Genomic DNA, 22,704 nt, shown 5'->3' on the forward strand with positions numbered 1-22,704 from the left:
TCAAGGAGAAGTAAGAAGCTAAAGTGAGAGCCAGTTCCTTCCTCTCTGAAGGATATGAGCGTAGTGGATAGGCACCTCATTAACAGTACTTCTTTTGGCAGCATAAGAGGAAAGTGGCAGTGTTAGCTTCAAAGCATGCTGACCTGCGCTGTTTTCTCCAAGGGAAGCTCTCTAGGGAGAGGTCATTCAGCTGAGAGGGCTGGGAAGTGACAAAGACAGATTTTCTCTGCTGGATTCTGCTCCTCGAAACAAAACCTGTGGGGAAAGATGATCTGTGGTACAGTCTATCTCAAGTCCTATCAGCGGGTGTTGAAATGTAATCCTCATCCGTTTCTGCAAGCTGTGTCCCAAGAGGACAAATTCAGAGAAATTTGGATTTGAAGCATTTAGTGTTTCTGCTTCTCTGTGTGGATTTTTGCAGTGTTATGGGAAAAGTGGGCCCTGGATCTATGGCCTAAATTATCTCATAGTGACTCTAACTCAAACAAAAGTAGTTAGCGCTGCCATTTTGTCCTGGCCTCTTGCCAACATAATCCTAAAGGCATTATTATCTAGTAAAAAACAATATAATAAAAATGGAAAATAACCAGATGACAGAAGAAAAGATAAGGGAGACAGAAGGGGCAAAGTCCTAAAACACCAGCTGTCAAACTGCTGGACTAGAGAACACATGTGGCCCTTAGAGGACTGTTAGGTCAAAGAGTATTGGTCATCCTCATCTCCAGCTGTGAAATCACACAGAAATAAGTGGGGAAAAAAAAATAATCAGGACATGTGTTCTGGATGCATCTTTTCCATGTCAGAAATTGCTGTTGTTTTTGCAGGGGTGTTGCACTGTAATGGTGGGAAAAGTAAAAGAGTCCACATCTTTTGAGTGAGCAGGAAGGTGTGAGAAAGACAATTTCTGTCAGGGAATCTGTTGTGTAGGAAGAAGTTTCCTTAAACACTTTTTTAACAAAACAGCTGTGAAATTTAAGGGATATGAAGTGGTTCTGAGAAGTTATCTTATAATTGTCTGGATAGTCAGTAATTGTAGAGGATAGTGTTCCCTGCCTGCACAATCCTGTTGCATGATTTCAAGAAGCACCACGTTTTTGGTAGAAAGCCTGACCATTTTATTTACTGCTTACTTAGAGGCTGTTTTCTATAAAAATATACCCAAAGTGGGATTTTTTCCAAAAATCTGTTCAGATACAGAGTTCAGGCATAGAGACAATAGAATTGCTTTAATGTTATTACACTTACAGCATTTTAATCAGCTTCCAATGTTGATTTATTGCCAAGATATTAACAGCAACATGTCCTGGGCTTTCTGGAGCAATTGAGACCCTTGGTTTAACAGCAAAATATGGGAATAGCTCTGCTTGCAGACCTGTAGCCTAGTTTAGGCAGCAATGGGAGTTGCGTGCTTTTACTTGACAGAAGAATTTGAAACTGTCTTTGAATTGGTATGTACATAACTCCCAACAGATATTCTAGTTAAAAATGTTTATGAATAAATAGTGTTTCAGTTGAAGTATATGCATAAGCCATTTTTATTAAATAATGATGAACACATAATGAGTTGGCAGTATGGTGCAGTTTGGAAGTTCTTAATGCATCTTCTGTTCTTGACTCAGGCCTAGGGTTCAATAAACACTTTTTTAAAATCTAACCCGTATTCTGAGCTGGGGTGATTTTACAGCCTGGGATATTTGCTCGTTTGAGGTTACAGACCACCCATGGCTTGTTTTTTCTTCTCATTTAAAAGCTGAAAGTGCAACTAATTAAATATTTCTGCCATGTTAACTACATGACAGTATTGTTTGCTGGGTGAATGCATGGGGTTTATCCTACCCACAGACCTTTTTGCAATGCTGAAAGTAGGCTGCAGGAGGAGGGAATTGCTGCCCAATTTGCATGTAAATCTTACTGAAAGAATGAGCACAGAGTCAGAGCTACATAGATTAATTAGATCAGTGAGATGCTACTACCTTTTAGAAAGGGCAAGTCTGTTATTTTTTGGTTTTAGCTTTCTGAAATGAGAAATGATCAGCATCAGAAATGTTCAAGCTCCAACAGTTAACAATAAAAGCTACGTGGGAGGTAGCTGTGCTCATAAAGTTTATCATCCCATCCACAACATCCGTGCCAGACTCTTCCCTGTGTGTATTCCTTACGTCAGCCTTTTAATTAGGATTGTATACCAGCTAAGATAAGTGTTGGGAGAAGCAAGCAATTCAGTCATGTCACTGAGAGAGATGGTAAAAATATAACTGCTGTATTCAGCAGTGTATGTCCCACTTGTGTTTTTCAGACATAGCCAGGCAAAATTAATGACAGGGCAGGCTTTTGTGTCTCTTCTGACTACACCAGAATGGGAGAGAGTTTGGGGTTGATTTTTTAAAACTCTGCCAGGGAATAATTTGTTTAAATGAATTGGTCTATTCAGCTGCTGGAGTGCTTTGCTAATTGTGCTCAAAAGAATAAAAGCAAACCACAAGCTGCTTTCAGCAGCCGGAAAGAAATGGGTTCACATGCCAGCTTATTAACAAGATGATTTCTATTTGTAAAACATACTTAGGATTTTTGAGACCAGCTTTTCATCCTGTGAAATTAATGAGACTTTTTTCAATTTCCATAGGAATGGGGTTGATCTCTGAACAGCTAATTTTTGTGAACATAACGGACACTTTTTTTTATTTTGCTGAAGTTAATTGTTTCTCAATAATATGAAAGATCACTGTCTTCCAAACTGGAATCTTAGGGAAAGCTACAGTGTAATAGTATGTTATTTGCGGTTAACAGATGTCATAAAAGACAGGAAAAGAAAGAAATTATCATTCTCTTCCAGTAGATTTCTGTTTAGATTTTCTAGTCTGCCTAAGCATGTTTTTGAAGCTGTTCAAACTATGAATGCGATAAAATAAAAGTAGGTATACCTGAAAATAGTAACATCTGAACTCTTTGGGAATGTAGAAGTTTAGAATTGATACTCATATATATGTTGTATATTTTCCATAGCCCCATGTTTTCACTTTGGTTTCATAGACATTCACATTCCGCTTTACTGAACAGACACACAGACATTTACGGGAAGGCACTATTTCTTTGAAGAACCTGCTAGAACTGCATTTTATTTTCCACTAATAAAGTGTGAAAAATATGCCTTTTAGCAAGGTTAGCAAGGTTAATAAACTGTTTTCACTTATAAGGTGTCTGCATGCTAGTTGCATTGCTAGTGATGCAAAAAAAAACAAAAAACAAAACAAAAAACAAAAACAAACAAACAAAAAAAACAGAACCGACAACAAATTCACATAAACCATGCATAAATTGTGTCCCATGTTGGGATGCTCCTTGTAGCAAGATGCGGTATAAAAACAGTGTCCTGGGTGGGAAGCTGCCTGCTGTGTGCTAGCAGAGACTCATCTCAAGCTACAGAAAAATTTACAGAGCAAAGATTGCAGTATTTTGTTTTCTTTAGGGATGTTAAGAAAGGGGCAATTCTTCAACACCCAAATTGTGTATTCCTGTTTCAAGGGCTGTGGAGCAAAAGAGCTGCTACCTCCCCAGAGGCAGATCCCACATAGAGTTTCTTCAGCCACGCTTTCCTGTACTCATTTGGGCTACTGATACTGCAAAATCCATCCCTAAGAATAGAAGGGGACCCTGTGACATTCAAGTGACAGCCTTCCAGGAAATTTTACAAAGGTGGAAATCAGTAATGCCACACGTCTGTGAGCTCTTGCTACACTGGCACTCTCACTGCCAAGTGCTGGAAGCTTACACTGCCTGCAAGTAGCATTAAGACAGATCCTATCCTCCAAGGTCACACATCTTTTAACTGTAGAGGGGGCATAGCAGCCCCCATGCCTGAATGCTGTCCCCACATGCAGAGAAGGGTTAAGGAGCCAGCAGAATGTGTTTTGTCAGGTATTCAGTATCTGAAGGAAAATAACAAAAATAAGTCATCTATTTTTAAAGTGTTTGGAATGAAAACAATTAATAGCTGCCTGGGGGTTTGCATTAGTTCCGTGTCATTGAGGTTTACAAGTCAGTATGGCCAGTTACCTTGGTATTTAATGGTAAATGATTTACTTCTCCCCCAGCACCTGAGTTTTGGTCCAGGGCACGCATGCCCCAGAGTGCCCTGTAGACGGGTGGTTGGTGCCAGGCAGGGGAATGCCAGAGTTCAGGCTCCGCCAAGGAAGGATGCAATCATGGATTACTTTCATGCCAGCAAAGCTGTTGCAGCCCTGGGGCTTTTAGATGAAAAGAGCAAGGGATTTGAAATAACTGTCTGCCTGTGGGTTTTTTTTTTCTAAAAACTAGTGTCTGTATGCTGCAATGAGTTTGTTACCTGCCTGGGTGAGAGCAATGGGGTCATGTCTGACTGTCCTCCACTTTCTCAAGGAGGTGGAAGTCAAGAGTGAGCCACTGTGCTGAAGCTTATGAATCCTATTTTTGTGTACCTATTCCTCGCCCAGTACTGAATAAGGAGCTTAAATGTCTAATCCTAGTTCTGAGGGTACTTTTGAGCTAAGCACCGCTTTTGGCCATGTCTAAATGGTCCATGTTTATCCATACCTTACAGTAGTTTTTAAGCCATGTTGGATAGCTTTTGCTAACTTGCTGCAAAGCAGAAAAAACACTTTCCTTCCGTAGTTCAGTGAGTAAATGTGATAAACTTATGTGGCTTTTTTCCTATCTAATTTTTACCAGCCCACCCTCACAGTATTTATTCACAAGCTAACATACCACAGGTAAATTCAGTGTGAGCCTGAGTTTCCAGAACAGTGATATAGCGGTTTTTGCCTGAGTTTTGCATGAGAACTGATGCGATCTTGAGAGTTCCTAGTATAGGAAATAAAATACTTCTATGATTTTTGTGGTTTGGTGATAAAGTTGAAGTCCAAAACTCCAAACAATTGCACAAAGATAAACAGTTAACAAAAAATGTCCTTCCTGTTTGTCCTAGCTCTGCATTTATTTAAACTAGTTAGCTTATTTTAGCAAGTGGAACTGATTTTTTTTCAGTTGAGTGACTCTGTTGCCCTGAAAACTAAAACATATTCCTGCTTGAAAAGCTAACTCATTGGCATTTAAAACTTAATACCTAGTGAAAGTACCGGTGTGGTTTTTTGGTTACGAGACATTTATCTGCAATTAAAATGTCCTATCTGTTGCATAAAATGCTAAGTTAAAATGTAAGCATTCATTCCAACTGTAGAACAGGTTATCATCGAACTACCAATCTACAGGGTCCTTAAAATAGTCTCTTTATGACAAGCATGTTTTAATTTCTGTGTGTTCCTCTCTGTGCTGAGAAGAATAGCCTGTTTAATACCTCGTGTTTTGCCACTGTGAATAGAAATACAGCTTCTGAATGTAGTTCTGTAACTCATCACATGAAGGACTGTTTGTTAGAAGGCAGGAAATCCTATAAATGTCAAATTTTTTAAATGATGGTTATATCTTTTATAGTTAGCATCCTTTCAGCATTCAGCCAGTGGTTATATAATTCTGTGTGCTAAAGATCCTTTGTGTTGATCAATTACGTTTAGAAATTTCTTGTGAATATGGTGAGATGTATTCCACCTTAGCTGTGGGAATCCATTAATACATACTCTGCCTCAATAGGGAGCTTGGAGTCCTTGGAGAAATGTTAAATACATGAATATTGTGTATGTAAACTATACATAAAGGAAAAATTCCCCTAAATGTTTATTCTGGAGGTAGCTCAGTTCTGATACAAAGCAGTGCTGCATAACGGCTATAGCAGTTGTACTCCTTCGGGAACAGCATTAAAACACAATGTAGAATCCAAACTACAGATGGGTAAAGTGGCTGAAATCAGCTTGCTGATGAAATCAGTGTGCATGTTTGGCAGAGCCAGGAATTAAGCCCATAGAGGATTGCAGGGGGGGAAGTCTGTCTCCAGGTCTCCAGAAGTGTTCTTGATCCCCAGACTGGGGCAATTCTCACTTGCCATCCCTGTGCTCTGGCTGTGCTCCTGGAGATGTGCGGAAAGTCCTGGGTTGGGTGATGTCAGACCATAGGGTTTGGTCCAAAGTTCAGCAGCGACAGTGAGAGCGCCTTTACGTGCGTTGACTGTGGGTAAGGCTCTATCTAATCTGCTGAGCTGGAGATTCCCGTGCCTGTATTTAATGGAAAGAGCAGGTTTGGGTTACATCTGGAAAGCTCTCTGTGCAGCCTGTTGGTAGCAGTCACTAGGTGTTTAAAGCTATTTCCTAGATGATGATGCAAGAGGGTTGCAAGCAATAAATAAGCAAACAATGGGCAACTCTCAGAAGCAGCGTGGTGGTGGGGCTCCTCCATTGTGCACTTGCACATTGGCTGGGCTGCATCGTGCAACACCAAAGTTTTACAGTGAGGCTCTCCTGCAGTCTAGAACTGAATAGGTCTCTGCTTCAATTCACTGCTGAAACAAAGGAGCAGCTTGTGGCTGCTCTGGCTGGATGACAGTAAGTAAATCTCCCAGTTTTTCAAGAATGGGATATTAAGCAAAACAAGGAAGAGAACATAAAGAATGAGGAGGAGATAGAAAAGCAGAGAGATGGCTCTGTGGTTAGTTTTCTTCCCCTACCAAGAAAATAAACTTAACTGACAAAATCCTATCTGAAATTAGAGGCTTTTTCTTTTTTTAAGTAAATTCCAGACACTAGTTGTTAATTAACGAAAAGAAAATAAAAATACATTTCTTTTATTTCATTGTTGAACAGTGGACCAGTTTCTGGTTTGCATCAGGCTTTGAATTGGGTGGCAGTTTTTCACTGTATTGCAGGTGGTAAGTCAGGGGAAGCATCCCCTTGACTGGTGGAACAGGGGTTTGGCATAGCAAGCCAGCCCTAGCTAATCATCTGGGCAGGAAGAAAATCTAGGAGAGAATTTTGTTGCCCTTTCTCCTGCAACTGAGAGTAGATGCAATTGCAAGAATCAGTAGAAGCTGGAATCTGTCTAAATATTTTGTCTCTAAAATGATGCTTTCAGGCTCTCTCATGCTGGTGGTCAGCAGCAGATTTGCTACATTACACTGCTCAGTCTCAGGGGTATTCACATTCCTATTTCATCCACCTGTATCTTCTCTCTTACACTTGAAACTGAAAACTCTTGTGTCATGCATTAGAGACAGGCTCACATCTCTGTCTCCAGTGCAGTCAGCATCACCACTGTACCAATAACAGGAGATGTAGAAGAGCAGGCAATATTCTTGGAAAAAGCCCTCTTAAGGTTAAAGGGAAGTGATGTTTTGTTCAACTGCAATGCTAATAAATTTGTCGAGGCTGATATTTTAACCTGTAATTTTAAAGCAGTGTGACCCTAACTTTGCAGAATTCTCTAACAGAATAGCGTGCACCTCTGTATAAAAAGGCTCATTTGGATTTCTGCATGCACATCACCTTCCTGTAAAAGTCTGAATTCATGATCCATTGAGAAATGCAACAGTGTTTGAATAAAGTAAGCAGGATGATTTATTGCTGTATGACATCTCCTCACACTTGGGAATGCTCATCATCCTCTTCTAAGATGTGATGTAGAATCCAGCCCAAAATTACAAATGAGGCTTTGGAAAATTATTTGTCCTTTTGAAAACCAAGTCCTAAGCTCTGGTATAATGACTTCTTGAGTACGTGCCAGCTTATGTATGTACACAGAGTTGGTATCGGCAGCTACAGTAAGAGTTTCTCCTTGGTTACATCTGTGTTGCCCAGAATTTGGCATAACGCCATGTGTGCTTTCCAGTTACGAATTAATATTGAGGAAATAGCATTGTCTGGAGAAGGCAGGTTTCTGTAATTATAGCTGTGACAGCACCTGTGGCAATAGCACAGTATCAACAAATAGAAGTTCCAGTTGAAAAATTTCTGAAGAGTGTGTTGCTGGACTGTGAGTCATTCAGCAGAAGATGACCAGAGTTAGACATCCAGGAATGGATGTAGAAAAGTGAACAACATGAGGGTTTCTTGGAAAAACTCATAAAATAAGAATAGTTGTTACAATTGAGTTGCTGAAGAAGGATTAAAAAGTCTGGGTATGTTCCATGCAGTTCCTGCAGAGTCCTCACTAGTTCTGGCTGGGGCGGTAGTCCAACAACTGGAAAATCCCTGTGAATGTACAGGGAGGTAGATCCAGACATCTGCTTTGGGGAACGCTAGGTATTTGTTTTTGCACTGAGAGGTAGTAATGATCATCATTACTCCCCACCTTGCTCTGAAGTGGTGTAAATTACTCTAATTGTTTGGATTCAGATCTCAGCAGTTTCAGATGGAAGAGAATAACGTTACTTAACAGTCAAGAGAGCAGGGTATGGAAAATTATAGGACCTGCATAGTTGCAGCTTGGCTGTCTTCCATGTCGGTACTATTTTGCATTGCTGTGTATGTTGTTAACACCTTGGTATATATGGATTGTGTGGTCACACTATAGCTGCTTGGGGAACTATATAACTTTGAACTGCATAAAATTAATGTGATTTTTTTAAAATTCTTTTCTGACAAAATATGGTTAATTAGAGTAGAAAGGATCTGCTCATTAGTTGTATTTTACCCTGAATCAAGTGTGAAAGTAACAGGGAATGTATCTTGGCAGAGGCCTTCCACTTATTTGCACTGCAGCCTCCAGAGAAGTTCAGTGCTGCCTGATGACACGCATGGTTGGATGGCTTTGCTGTGCAGTAGAGATTGGAGCCAGCACTATTTTAATAGACCTGATATTCAAATTACAGTCACAACATTTGAAGCTCAGCTTTAATTAAAAACAACAACAAAATTAAAAGCATAAACCAAAATGGAAAATCCTATAAAAAAATATTTTTATTAGAGCTTTAATTACCTATAAGATTGGTGTATATATTAATATACCTATTAATATATTAATATTAATGCCTTTTTTTAATCTGTGTAGTTTCATCCCGAGGTCTGTCTAATGTTGAATTACAGATTATTAGTTACTGTGGAGACTGTAACTGAAGCAACCTGTGAAGATGTCTCCACAATGACTTAACAGTTTGACACGAAATGCAGAACTCCTCTAGCTCTTTTTAATCCTTTTTCTCATGGTTGTGTATTTCTTGCACTGAAGGAAGGAGGGTTTTGAGCTCATTGTTGGGGTTTGTTTTTGACAAGTATTTGTTCTTATTGCCAGATATTCTGGAATACCAATAAATTCAGGCCAAAAAGTGTAAAAAACTGTTGAGAGAAAATAGTCTGCTTAATCATTTCTGATAGCCAAAATTCAGACTAAATGTAAAACAAAAGTCACATTTAAAAAACAAAATGGAGAATAATAAAGAAAAGCCTTTGTACCAATGAGATACATGAGGTATAGTAACATTCAGAGTTATTATTGTCCAAGAAGGAACTCCTGGAACTATCTGGCTTGGGACACTGCTCTAGTAAATCGAAGGTGGTATCATGCACAGTCTGGCACAGTCTTTGCACTCTTTTTATTCTGAGGGGCCTGTTGTCAACAATCTTAGTCAAAAGTGAACAGGAGTGCAAAATGGACCTGAATAAGCTCTGGGCAGACAGAAGAGGGAACAAATGAACAACAAGCCCTTAAAAACTCTCAGCGTTACTGATCTTTGTAAAATTCTTCCTGTTTCAAGTATTGTGTACGTTGTAGGTTAGAGTACTCCGGCACATCCTGCAACCCTGTCTCTGTGTAGGAGCATGGCAACTTATAAGTGATAGAGTAGGGTGAAAGGGAAGAAAATATTATGCCCTTTTGGTACGCTGTGTCTCCTTTCAAGAACTGGTGCTTGAAAATGTTACTGGAATAATATGAAAGTAGTCAGCATGCCCAACATACAGCTTTAATTGGAAGTGCTTTCAAGCTATAATTATTGAATAGTATTGTTTTAGGAAAAGATGTAAAATGATATAGGTTACCAGTTTTACCTTGCTTTATAATGAAAGGTAAAATGATGGGGTTTGTGCAGGATAAGCTTTGAGACGGAACAGATGATCTTCTGATGATTTTTCAGTGTGATTTTTCCCCTGTAATATGAGGGTTTTTGAGCAAGAGGCAAAGCAGGTGTCTGCTGCAATAGCTCTCCAAACTGCTAAGTGAGATTTGCCAGCACTCATCTGGCAAGTCTGCAGAGTCTACAGGAGGATTTTCAGGCCAGTTGCAAGGGGAGATCGAGCAAGTTAGCTGACAAAATGGATTTTGAAGGTTGCTGTGTTACACTGAGAGGTCTTTGCCATGGACAAAGGAAGCGACAAAATAACTTTCCTTGAAATTGGTGCCAGCCACAAGCTGTAAATCACCCAACAGGGAGGTAAAGCAGCTAAATAGACTCACTTCTCTCCCTAAGAGAATGAGTGTCACATCAATAAAGCCCATGTTTGACTATCCAATGGCCACTTGGGCTCTGAGGCTGGCATATAATGCAGTTGTTGAGCTCTGTGGGGTTTTTTTGTTTTGTTTTGTTTTTTAATCCTGAAATATTATCCCCCCTCACTGGCAAAGTTTGTCCTTGTCTGCACTCTGTCTATCAGCTTTTGTTATTCCACCAAAAGCCTGACTTTCACCTTTTCTTTCATCCTTTCTCTTCAGGTCAAAGTAGCTGCAGCTGCCAATTAGTCTTTGGCTCTCAGACTGAGCTAAGTTGTTCTGTGCCTTGGGTAGCACTATTGGCTTTTCCCCTGTAGTTGTGGTGCATTTTCTTAATGAAACATAGGCCAGACTTATCTAAAAGTCCAATTTTAAATGTCAGAGAAATATAAACTTTTGTATTATCAATAAATAATTCTGAAATTCTCCTTACTGTTGGCAACTGGTTTAAGAGTGAAGGAATGTCTTGCATGTAATTACATTACCAGGAGTTGGTTAGTTCAGCTCAGCCAATCAGCTGTGTAATGCTTTTTATCTGTGGGGCAGTTATTTACTTAACTGTCTGCATTTTTTTATCTTTTAACTTTTTCAGTGCCTAACTAAAACTGTGGGAGTTTGAGTATTTAGCAACTTTATTTAGCAATATTTTTTGTTCTGTCAATATACTGCAGTGGAGGATAAGCTTAGTCTTTCTGTCCAGATTATTTACAGAAATGTGTTGTTCCCTGGAAATGGCAATAAGAGACCCCATTATATGGTGCAATCTGTACTTAGGCCTATGCTAGTTTTAGTACATCAGGAACTTTTCCATTGCAGAGAAACTATGAGTGAATGAGGACATTATTCTTCCAGCTGAAAAGATAAATCTTTCTGAATTATTTTACACCAAGCCAGATTGAGATGTGAATTGCTGCCTACAGGACAGAAATACCTGAGCTGCTCAAGCCACGTGTGTCTGGTAATAATAATTCACTGCTTCATCACTGAAGCAGACCAGACTCTTGCATACAAGCCTGTAATGTTTCTGCAGCATTCTGCTTTTAACTTGTTGTTTCTCACCATGATGCAGTCCAAAAACTACAGGACTGCTTGTGTTGACATGTGGGAGACAGAACTGGTTTGGCACACTGATACTTTATGTGAGTTAGAAAGCAACATTTCATTCTGTTAATGTCGCGCAGTGGAAGAAAAAAAAAAAAAAGGGAACTTCTATTGGCAGTTTCAGAGAATGCATTACTGTAGAGGGTAAACAGTTTCCTACATTGTTCAATTTGCTATTGGAGAAATGCTCAGCTGAACAGGGGCCAGAAATGGAAGTGGTAATCATTAAACAAGTGAATCCACTAGTTGCGTGCTCCAAAAAATTCATGGTGGAACATACTTCTCAATGCAGAGTTGCTAAGGATTCTGTGCAGCGGGAGAAGGTCATACTTAGTGCTGTGGGGTGAAGGCAGTCAGCATCTTAGAGAAATTCACATGGGCAACCACAGAATTTGTGTGGCTGGGCATAGAAACCAGGATCAGAAAATTTCCTCCCTATCTGCAGAACTATTCAGACACAATATTAAAGCACATTTTGAATGTTTGGAATAGCAGATAGTGGTTAACTCTTTTCAAAAGCTGTTTTCATTCAAAAAAAGCTGTTTTCATTCAAAAATGTTCTCGCATTTTTTCTTTGAGAGGCATTCCTTCATGTGCTCACAGTTGGAAAAAAAAAAAAAGAAAAAAAAAAAAAAACCTCCAAATTTGTTGTTTTAGTTAATTTGGAAATTCTCTGCAGATAATTGGTTTCATTGGGAACACATGCTTTTTCATGTGTCAATTGCCATTGCTTTTTTTTCTTCTTTTTTTTAGGTGAACATGTTTGTGGAAGGATTCCACGATGCTATTCTTCTTTATGCTCTGGCTTTACAGGAAGTCCTGAAGTTTGGTTTCAGTAAGAAAGACGGGGAAAAAATTGTTCAGCAAACACGTAATAGGACATATGAAGGTAAGAATACATGTAGAAAGCCAGCTTTCACAGTAAAAAAATGAAAAATAAAAAATCAGGTCTTTTTTGTGTGCAGAATAAGGACTAGAGCCTGTTCCACTCTTAAGAAAGAGGAAGATATCTGTGTGAAACTATAAAGATCTTTAAGACTAGCTCACATTTATTACCAGTCTGAACTTTTTTTGCACTGACCCTAGAGGTCTTATTCAGCTTAAAAACTCCTAACAATTTAATGACCCTCACAGATGTTGTAAAGAAATACCAATAATTTTCTCAGGCTCTTTCTTTGTTTTTGAAAAGATTACAACTGCTCACTTTACTCTTGTGTATCTATTAGCTCTGAGATTGCCTCATTTTTTCCATTTGACCTTTTTTTTTCAATCTCAAAGCCTGGGAATGGATCAGGGCAAGGAGATGCCAGGTTTTTTGTTGTTGTTATTTCTTGCCAGGGCTCTTTTGGGCCCTAGAAGGATTTTCCTCCTTTCAGGAGCTGTGCATGTTATCACGGAGGCAGCAGCACTACTAATCCTGTGGGCTGAGATTATGTGCTGCAACTGGCAAATGAATGTCATCCCATTAATGCAAAGCCATGTGAGAGCTTTTGCCAAGTGAGGATCATCATAAATTGAAGGTTGAGTGTGATGTTGTTGGATTCATCCATCATGTAATATTCTCATTCATCTCATAATATTCCAGTATCACAAAATAGTCTTTTGCTTTATAATTGGCAAGATTTCCTATGGAAATCCCTAAGAGAGAGAAACATTTCCCTTAGATAAGAAGTGAATAATTAAACATGTAAGAAAAACTTGGTAGCCAGATACTCTTAGAGTGCACTGGACATTGTGAAGGAAGGCCAGAAGCACAGCAGCTCCAAAACTCATTTCTGTTTCTGAAACAGTGATCTAACCAAAAGGGAGAATGGCCCCCAGCATGGATTAAGGTAACATAAGATCTGCTTTAAATTACAATGGTTGCAGTCATCCCACAAAGAGCCCTGCATAAGCTGGAGATTTTGCTGAATGTGTCACTACTTCCCTTAGAACTTATGACTTCCCAGAACACACAATTTTAAGAGATGGATTCTGGTGTCTCAGGACACAGTTCATGGTTAGGCTATACTGTGCTCATGGTTTGACTATACTGCATGTGAACAGATACTCTAGCACAGCCTATTTTCTTGCTCACTTTTTTGCTCCAGGAAGCCACCAGCTGTTGTGCCCATACCATTATTTTATAGTACTGTGTGCTCCCTGCAGGTTATGTGTCTGATTCTCACACCTGACTTGTAAAATCTGACAGGAGCACATGTTCTCTTCCCCTGCTTCTGAAAACCAATTTGTTGTTTCTGGGTGACTTGTCAAAGGTATACTGAAAATGTAGCTGTCCAGGTGAGCTGAGAAGTTTTGGTTGAAAAGGTCAAAATGCCATATCACATTGCCATTTCTTCTCTGGCAGTACTTTACCGGGTGTAATTTACAAAAATAAACCTGCTTTTGAAAGAGATCTTCAACTTGTTGTCTTGCAAGCCATCCTTTGTTCTACCATTAAGCTCTTCTCTGAAGTGAATTGCAGAATGTTGTCCATCCACTTGCATGTGGGACAACGCTAAAGGAGATTTGGTTGTGTCAGTTTGATGGCTGGACTTGATCTTAAGGATATTTCCCAATCTAAATAATTCCATATTTCTATATTCTCACCAGAGTCTACTGCAGGACTGAAAGTCTGTAATTTGCTTTTGTAGGCCTTGACAATCAGAGCTCTGGTTGCATTAAGGATACTCATTTAACCGATGGCATCTAGATATCTCATTGCCTGGGCACCTCATTTTACAGCTTGCTCTGAATTAGGTGACCCCCCCCAGAAATCCAGCAGGGTGAGGATGCCTTTTTCTGCATCATATACTTCTGCCAGCAACATCTGCACAGATGACATTGTTTGCTTAGAAAAGGGTATGGCTGAGGTGATCAAATGATTGCTTAGTGCTTAATTGTCAGAGACACCATGATATGACTGCAGGAACATTTTGTGGAGAATATTTTCTTTTCCTTGTAATATCATCTAAAAAATAACAGAATTGTCTATATGTAAGTATGTAATGTAATGAAATAAAGAGAGCCCAGATAAAATTCTCCTACCTGGATTGAAACATAGTTCTTCATTAATTAAAAATTTCTAAAAACATTTCTTAAGGAAGAATGTTGCAGGAAATGTTAAAATTTCATACTCTTTGATTCAGATGGAAAAGTAACATACAAGTGTTTCCCATTAAAAATCCCATAGGAATTTTAGTTTCTGCAAGTTCTGGTACTTATTTCCAATAATCCTGTCTTGTCTTTCTTAGGCCAGGGAGGTGTCTGGCCCAGTTAATGTCTTCTATCAGATGTAGAAACTAGACAGCTGTGTAGGCAAGGATGTTGCAGCTCTTTGTGGTGGCCACTTTCAGTTATTCAGTAGCTGAGCGATTATACCCATTCCTGCAGTAATCAAATTTCCAGTTGTCCAGTTTTGCTTTACTGTTATACTAAAAAAATACTTGCTTGACAGTAACTCTTTTGGTGAACACTGAATATTCTGAAAATCACAGTATGTTGAAACCCTCCTGGCATCTCAACAGGGAAAAGATAAATAGATGTGTGTTAATCTGTTGCATATCTAATATTTTTAGGTTGAAGGGAATTTATACTCCGGCTGAGTACCTGACCTCTCTTTTCTGATTAACCGTCACTGAGAAGCTGATTCTCTACTTCATGGCTCAGTCATGTAATTGGTGTAGCACGGCTATAAACTGATGCCTGTTTAACTTGCACTGCTGTAAGTGGCTGTATTTGGTGTCAGGCAGTGGATCACATTTTAGAATATCTAGGGGGACAAAGTGTAACAGCAAAGTCTCGAGTGTCTTCATTATAGTTAGGCTGGAGCTTCATCAAAGCTAACAGGTATTTTTTGATGGGTTTCAAGGACCTGTTTGATTTACACAGAATCCTAGAGTGGCTGAAGTTGGCAGACCTCTGGATCCATCTGGCCTAACCCCAGCTCAAGCAGAAACACCCAGAGCAGGTTGCCCAGGGCCATGCGCAGGTGGCTTTTGGTGTAGGTTCCACAACCTATCTGGGCAACCAGTGTCAGTGCTCAGTCAGCTCTGTCACCCCACACAGCAAGAAGGTGGAGCTGTGTTCATCATAGGCAAGAGCATACACCAAAACAAGAGTATCAGACTGAATGTATTTTCATCATGACAGTTAAAAATTCGACAGGTTGCCCCAGAGATGTTGTGCAGTTTCCGTCCAAGGAAGTTTTCAAAATCAGGTAGAGCCAAGCCATGAGCAGCCCATTCTGAATTGCTGTCTGACTTTGCTCTGAATTGAATGTTGCGCAAGAAGCCTCCTGAAGTTCTTTCAAACCCAAGTTATCCTATGAGTCTGTGATTCCAAGTTTCCTAGAGTTTCCTGGAATATGAATGGTAGTTGAAGGCAGAGATGGTGCTTCAAGACTAGAAAAATTCATAATGAATGTTTAATTTATTCCTCATAATCAAAAACAAGTACTGAAATCATCAGGATTCAGACGTGATTTCACGTGCAGAATTTTGAATGTGACTTCATTCTCAGAAGGGCTGCTTGGGACAGTGCCATAATCTGTCAAGTTAGTTTTAGAAGTCTGAATGCTGTTGAAGTCTGTAGAGCAAGACTGGGATCTAACCTGAGGGAATATCAGATCTTTCCCTCAGGCTTGTAAAAGAAGGAAATGAACTCGGGTCTAAACTATAAGGCACAAACATATTGTACAGGCAATCCTGTGTAAACAAATGCAAGATTTAATGCATGCATAATGCACATGGTGCCTCCTATCCTTACTCCTTCAGTATCCCATCAGGTGGAAACAACTCTAAACTGTCTCTATGCATGCAGCAGCTCTGTAAGTCTGTGGAACATAGGGCTGTGCCGCTGAGTTCTCTGCCACACATGAGCTGGCCTCTTATTGAGGCATCGATAGATGTTTCAGGGCTCTGTAAATAACCCACATTAAGTGTATCTGTGTTCTTGCATGCCAGCTTACTGGATGAGGTTTTTCTCACATATTCACCAAACAGGCTCACACATTTGATATTTAAAAAGGAGAAATGTTAAGAATTCAGGAATGCAGACACTGAGATGAAATTACAATTTCTTTTGGAATGCCAACAAAAATGCTGGGAGACTGATGAGATTTCCTGTCATATCAGTCTGTAAAAACCTGTCCACTGTTTTCTTGTTTTGCTTGGAAAGGCTCAGTATTTTAACTAATTAATTTTCTAATTCCTCACATGCCATTCTTTAGGCATTGCAGGGCAGGTGTCCATTGATGCCAATGGGGACAGATACGGGGATTTCTCAGTGATTGCAATGACGGACCCAGAGGCTGGCACACAGGAGGTAAGAAAACAGCCTGTCATCTGTTTACTTGGAGGGCATCTGTCTGTTAAATATATACATTAAAATAGTGTTGCTTAACCATGTCAATCTGCAGCCCATATCATTTCCTTAAAAAAACTTCTTGAAGTAATTATTCTAAACAATTTTTAAACTTAAAAATTCTTTGACAGTTATGTATTTCTTCACTTTATGCTAGTCTTTAAAATTTAACAGATGAAACTTGACATGCTAGCAAAGCCTAATAAATTGTGAACATAAGAAATTATTGTTTAAAATATTTAAGTCCTTTTACTCAGTGGTAAGAAGGACCATTGGGCACAACATATGCCACACTGGGGTTATTCCACTGGATACAGAAGGAGAAGTAGAAACAGAAGTGAAAAACAGCCTATACAAAATAGCACCAGTTGCACCCAGCATGGCTGGGTTGTTTATTAATGCACGGCCCTAATTCAAGCTGTAGTATACAGCTTCAGGTAGTTGTGCTGTTAGCTGCAAAGTAAACATCAACATAAGTTTTGCTCGTAATCTTTTGCTCTTCGTCTTCATGAAGAGCCCAGCAAGCTCAGAAGCGAATCCGTAGTCAGACTGAGCTGGACTTTCTCTATGTGGAGTCTGGTGAAATTATTATTTTTGTCAGTCCAGCAGCAAAAACAAATTCAAGAAGCCTTTTCACATGAGTAAGGATGTCTCATGCATTTTCTTGTGTAAAAATGATTGAAAAACTCCAGCAGTAAACTGCAGGCACTGTCAGAGGTAGGACTAATCATAGAATTGCAGAATTGCTCAGGTTGGAAAAGACTTTAAAGATTATTGAGTCCAAACACAACCTAACCATACTACCCTAATTAACAATCCTCTGCTAAATCATGTCCAAATGGATTTTAAACACATCCAGGGATGGTGACTCAATCATCTCCCTGGGGATCCTATTCCAGTGCTTAACCCTTTCAGTAAAGATACTTTTCCTGATATCCAACCTACACCTCCCCTGGTGCAGCTTGAGGCCATTTCCCCTCATCCTGTCACCAGTGAGAAGTGACCAGCCCAGCTCTCACTGCAAGCATCTTTCAGATATTGGAAGAGAGCAATAAGGTCTCCCCTCAGCCTCCTCTTCCTCAGACTAAATGTCCCCAGTTCTTTCAGTCTCTCCTCATAGGACACATTCTCCAAATCCTCCACAAGCCTTGTTACCCTTCTTTGGACCTGCTCCAGCACCTGTGTCCTTTCTGTACAGTACTCAATGTACTTTCTGCCTAGTACAGGAGCAGAATGACTTCCCTAGTCCTGCTCACCACACCATTCCTGATAGAAGACATGATGCCATTGGCTTTCTTGGCCTCCTGGGCACACTGCTGGCTCATATTCAGCTGACTGTCCATCAGTACACCAAGGTTCCCATTCCATCAGGCAGCTTTCCAGGCACTTCTCCCTAAGCCTGCAGGGTTGCCTGGGGTTGTTGAGACCAAAATACAGGACCTGACACTTGACCCTATTGAAATTCATTTGGTTTACCTTGGCCCATCGATCCATTCTGTCCGTGTCCCTTTGTAGTGCCTTTTTCCCCTCAAGCAGATCAACACTCCCTCCCAACTTGGTGTTGTCTGCGAACTTACTGAGGGTGCACTCAATCCCCTCATCAAGATCATTAATAAAGGCGTTAATTAGAAGCAGCCCCAGTGTCAAGCCCTGAGGGCCACCAACAAATCACTGATCATCATTAAATGAAGTTAGGAGTACAGATTAGTTGGGATAAGGCTGGTGTGAACAACTTGTATCTTTTCTGTTTGTTCAGCCCATTAATTCTTTATCCTCTTTATCAGTTTAATCTCCTGCTCTTAGCCTTCTATTGTTTTTTCCTTTGCAGTTTTAATCTTCTACTTCTTTCATATTACCTTTTTTAATATGTTGCTCATTTTAATTTCTCTTCTACTTTATGATGCATATACATACAATTAGCATGCTTTATGTGTGATTACTTATTTGTATTTGCTACATTTATTTCTGTCCCTGTGCCTCACTCTAGAAATATTGTTTCGTTGATTCTTGTTTTATTAATTTTGCCAGTTTCTGCTATACCAGTACATGAACTTTTATTTCTCAACTGAGCCGAGCCAGATTAATCCTTTTGGGCAGAGCTTTTCTCCAGGATCATTCAGAATTTAAATCTGAAAGGTCCTGGTAAAACAACAGAATACCTGTTCCAACAGAGCTTCGCTGCAGGTGTGTGGGTTGTTAACCCTTGCGTGGAGCCCTGCAGTTTACCATGGGTAGTGCTTGCACTGCAAAAGGCACTCATTTTTCATTTGGAGACAATGAAGAGCTGCCTCCCAAACTCCCTCAATGCATGTGTCAGTGTTTAACCACTTTTACTTCTTGAAAATCTGTATCCTATTTCTGATTTGAATCTGTTTGGTGTCTCTTCATAGCTATTTATTGTTCTTAAGCCTTTCTGCATGCTTTCACATTTTCTAAGTCCTGATGATAGAGGAGGACTCCCCCACTCCAATTTGACAAATTAAACAATCTCCCAATTAAATCTGTTGCCTGCCAATGCAGCAGATTTCTTACAAGTTTTTAACTCCAGATGAAATACTGGAAGATAAATGAACTCCTTTATAACCAGGGCATATGCTATCTGTCTTTTAACTCTTCCTCTTCAAAAGTTTAAGTAAAAGTCTGGAGCAGTGTATCAGTGTCTTTAATTTGAAAACTATAATTCTAAAACCTAGTTCTATCTTAATAGATATTTATAGATATTTATAGACTAATACTGTTGATGTGTTTCTGCTGTCGTTGCTATTTCAGTGTTATCATATTTGGACTTTTTCCTTTACTACTGTGAAAATAATTTTTGGAATTATTTTCAGATGAGTTACCTAGTACTAGCACAGTTTAATCCTGCAACTTTGCAGTAGATCCAAAGCATGCTACTTTGAATTAAAGCCTGAATTTACAATTGGGGATGGGACTGAAATTGTGAATCATCTCGATGGACTGGTCTGAAATAACAGACCTTGCTACCAGGATGATAAGCATAAAATGCCCTTCCTGAGTAAATACAGACAACAGCAGAAGTAGAAGGTACAGAATGACTGGCTCTGTAGTAGTTCTGCAGAAGATCTAAAGATATAACTGAAATTGATCGTGTATCTCCTAGACCTTACAAAATAGAGAAGTCTAACATGCAAAATATTTTAAGTGCTTTCTCCCGGTCTCATGACAGTCCTGAGCATTCATTCTGCTATGGAGGATTTGAAGAAAGGTCAAGGAGAGCTTTCAAGAAGGAATATGAAAGAGTTTAAAAAACAAAAACAAACAAACAAACAAAAAAGAACAACACCTTGTGTGAGCTGGGTTTATACAGAAAAAAAAAATACTGAGGGTAGAAATGCAAGTGTCTGTGAGTATGCAAAAGGATATTTCAGGAAGAGTCTCTATGTCGACTGGTAATTGGATAAGTAGTAATGGTTAATTGCAACAAGGGAGTTTTTGCTTACATGCTAGGGAAAGTCAGTGATGGGAAAGACAATTTCTGGAATGATTGCCTGCGGAAAATGTCAAATCTCCAACTTCATTGGCTTTGAAGAGCAGGTTGGATAAACATCTTTCAGGAATGCTTTTGTTCAGCTGATTCTGCCTTGAGACAGAGCATGGACTGCATAACTTCCCAAAGACCCCTTCAGCCACATCCCTTGTGATTCAGCATTCAGACACAGGAGTCCAAGCAATTGGTGCAGCATTCCTTTTTGTTTTACTTCTTTAATGTGATAATAAAATCTTTCATTCCTTTCCTTTTGCATAGGTGATCGGAGACTACTATGGAAAGCAGGGGCGTTTTGAAATTCGATCAAATGTGAAATACCCTTGGAATCATGGCAGGCTGAGAATAGATGAAAGCCGAGTTTCGGAGCACACAAACAATACACCTTGTAAATCATGTAAGTTTAGAGACTTAATGCTTCTGTGCAGCTGTCAGAAGGACGAATCCTTGTAGTGAAGCAGCGTAACAGGCCTTATTAAACTGCTTAGCACAGTCGTCTTAAGTCGGACATCATGAGTGTGTCCCTCTGCTGATTCTTTGTGAAGCCAAGGTCTTGCAGCCTCTGGTAGTATGTGTTCTGAATCACTTTCCTGAATTTAAATGTGATAGTTGTTGTAATGCCTGCTTGAGGCACAGCCCAAGACCCTGAGGCTTTGTGACCTTCCAAGGGTTAAAAGGTAAAGTCTGTCTTAGCCATGAGGAAGGATAGAACTGAAACCCTGAACAGAGAATAATTATATCAACAATTAGCAGGTGTGGAGCTCAGTTCTACCAGTGCTCACTTACCCAGTGCAGCATGATTTTCAATGCTATTGGAAGGCATTGTGAGGGGACAACTAGCCTGGGAAGAGATGAAGTAGATTGAACCAAAACTATGAATCTGGAAGGCTGGGGTTTCCATGCAGGGAGGGGAGGGGAGGGGAGGGGAGGGGAGGGGAGGGGAGGGGAGAAGATTTTCAGATGACCTTAAGCGCACATCCTGATCTATAGAGACAAACCCCTCAAATGCTCAGGGATAACATAAAAGGAAGGAGCAGTTTAATTTCCTTAATATTTCTCTGACTAAGAGGGCTGGGGCATCTCTCTCATGAAAACAGACTGAAGGAGCTGGGCTTGTTCTATCTGGAGAAGAGAAAGCTACGGGGGCACCCCATTACAGACTTTCAATATTTAAAGGGAAATTATAAACAAGAGGGAAATCAACTTTTTACACAGGTAGATAGTGATAGGGCAAGGGGAAATAGCTTTAAAGTGGAAGAAGGTAGATTTAGACAAGATATCAGAAAGAAATTCTTCACTGTGAAGGTGGTGAGGCACTAGAACAGGTTGCCCGGTGAGCCTGTGGATGCTCCCTTCCTGGAAGCACTCAAGGCCAGGCTGGATGGGGGCTGTGAGCAATCTGTTCTAGAGGAAGGTGTCCCTGCCTATAGCAGGGGATTGGAACTCTATGATCTTAAAGGTCCCTTCCAAACCAAACCATTCTATGACTATGATTGAGCACTTGGCAACCTGATGATCTTTGAGATCCCTTCCAATCCAAGCCATTCTGTGGTTCCGTTTTCCAAAAATTCAGATAGGCACGATAAAAGGGAGCAGGCTGTATCCACATAAAAATGATTTTCTTTGCAGAAGACTAGTCCCTACTTGGGCTCTGCTGTACCCACTGTGTCTATGGAACAAGAATAATCTTCTGTGGCTTTAACTTGAAAGGGCATAGATTCTTGATACTGTTGAGTAATCAGTCATTTTAATAAACTGGCTGATGACAGGTCATGATCCTAAACCAGATGAAATAGAATTGTTTCTGTTATAATGGCTAAAGGCATATCCAGGGCTGATTCCTGTTGTGCACAATGCTGCAATCCTGGTTTGTGTTATGATTCAGATCAAGCTGTCCAGACCAGTTTCTTAACAGCATGTGTATAATCTTTATTTTTGACTCTTTTTTTACTTTATTGGTTACTGATCTTGGTTACTTATTTAACTGCAAGGAAAACAGGGACAAAAAATAAGCAGTCAGGAACTAGAGTAGAAGAGATTCCCACTGAGTCTTAAACTCTGAAGACTTCACTTATTATCTGGTATTGGTCATTCATTTCCTAGTCATGTGTGTTTTCCAATGTGTGAATGCAAATAGTCCTCATTATGAACTCTGCCTGTTGTTTTTTCCATTTTTCAAGCAGGTGGTCTAGGAGAATCAGCAGTTACAGGAATAGTCGTGGGTGCCTTACTTGGAGCAGGATTGCTAATGGCTTTTTACTTTTTCAGGTTAGTCCAATTCACTGAATGTTCCTTCAACTCTTTGCTCATCACCCACACCTTTTAGCTCCTGGAAGCATATCTCTGATGGGAGACACCATTCTCATGTGTGGTAACACTTCCCCGTAGACAGTGAATATGCTTTGCTTGTACTT

At 39.8% G+C, this 22,704-nt stretch overlaps 1 protein-coding gene across 1 annotated transcript in view; it reads left to right on the top strand.

Moving 5' to 3' along the window:
* The window catches only part of NPR3 (natriuretic peptide receptor 3), a 41,541-nt gene that overhangs the window by 13,992 nt on the left and 4,845 nt on the right, over window positions 1-22,704 (top strand). The window contains exons 4-7 of the mRNA XM_042875502.1: window positions 12,196-12,331; window positions 16,652-16,746; window positions 20,552-20,687; window positions 22,471-22,558. Of these exons, the coding sequence (XP_042731436.1) occupies window positions 12,196-12,331; window positions 16,652-16,746; window positions 20,552-20,687; window positions 22,471-22,558 (455 nt within the window). The remainder of the gene's footprint in view (window positions 1-12,195; window positions 12,332-16,651; window positions 16,747-20,551; window positions 20,688-22,470; window positions 22,559-22,704) is intronic.

Source organism: Lagopus leucura, unplaced genomic scaffold, assembly GCF_019238085.1.
Source record: "Lagopus leucura isolate 7727_CA_CO unplaced genomic scaffold, USGS_WTPT01 Super-Scaffold_100014, whole genome shotgun sequence".
NCBI lineage: Eukaryota > Metazoa > Chordata > Aves > Galliformes > Phasianidae > Lagopus > Lagopus leucura.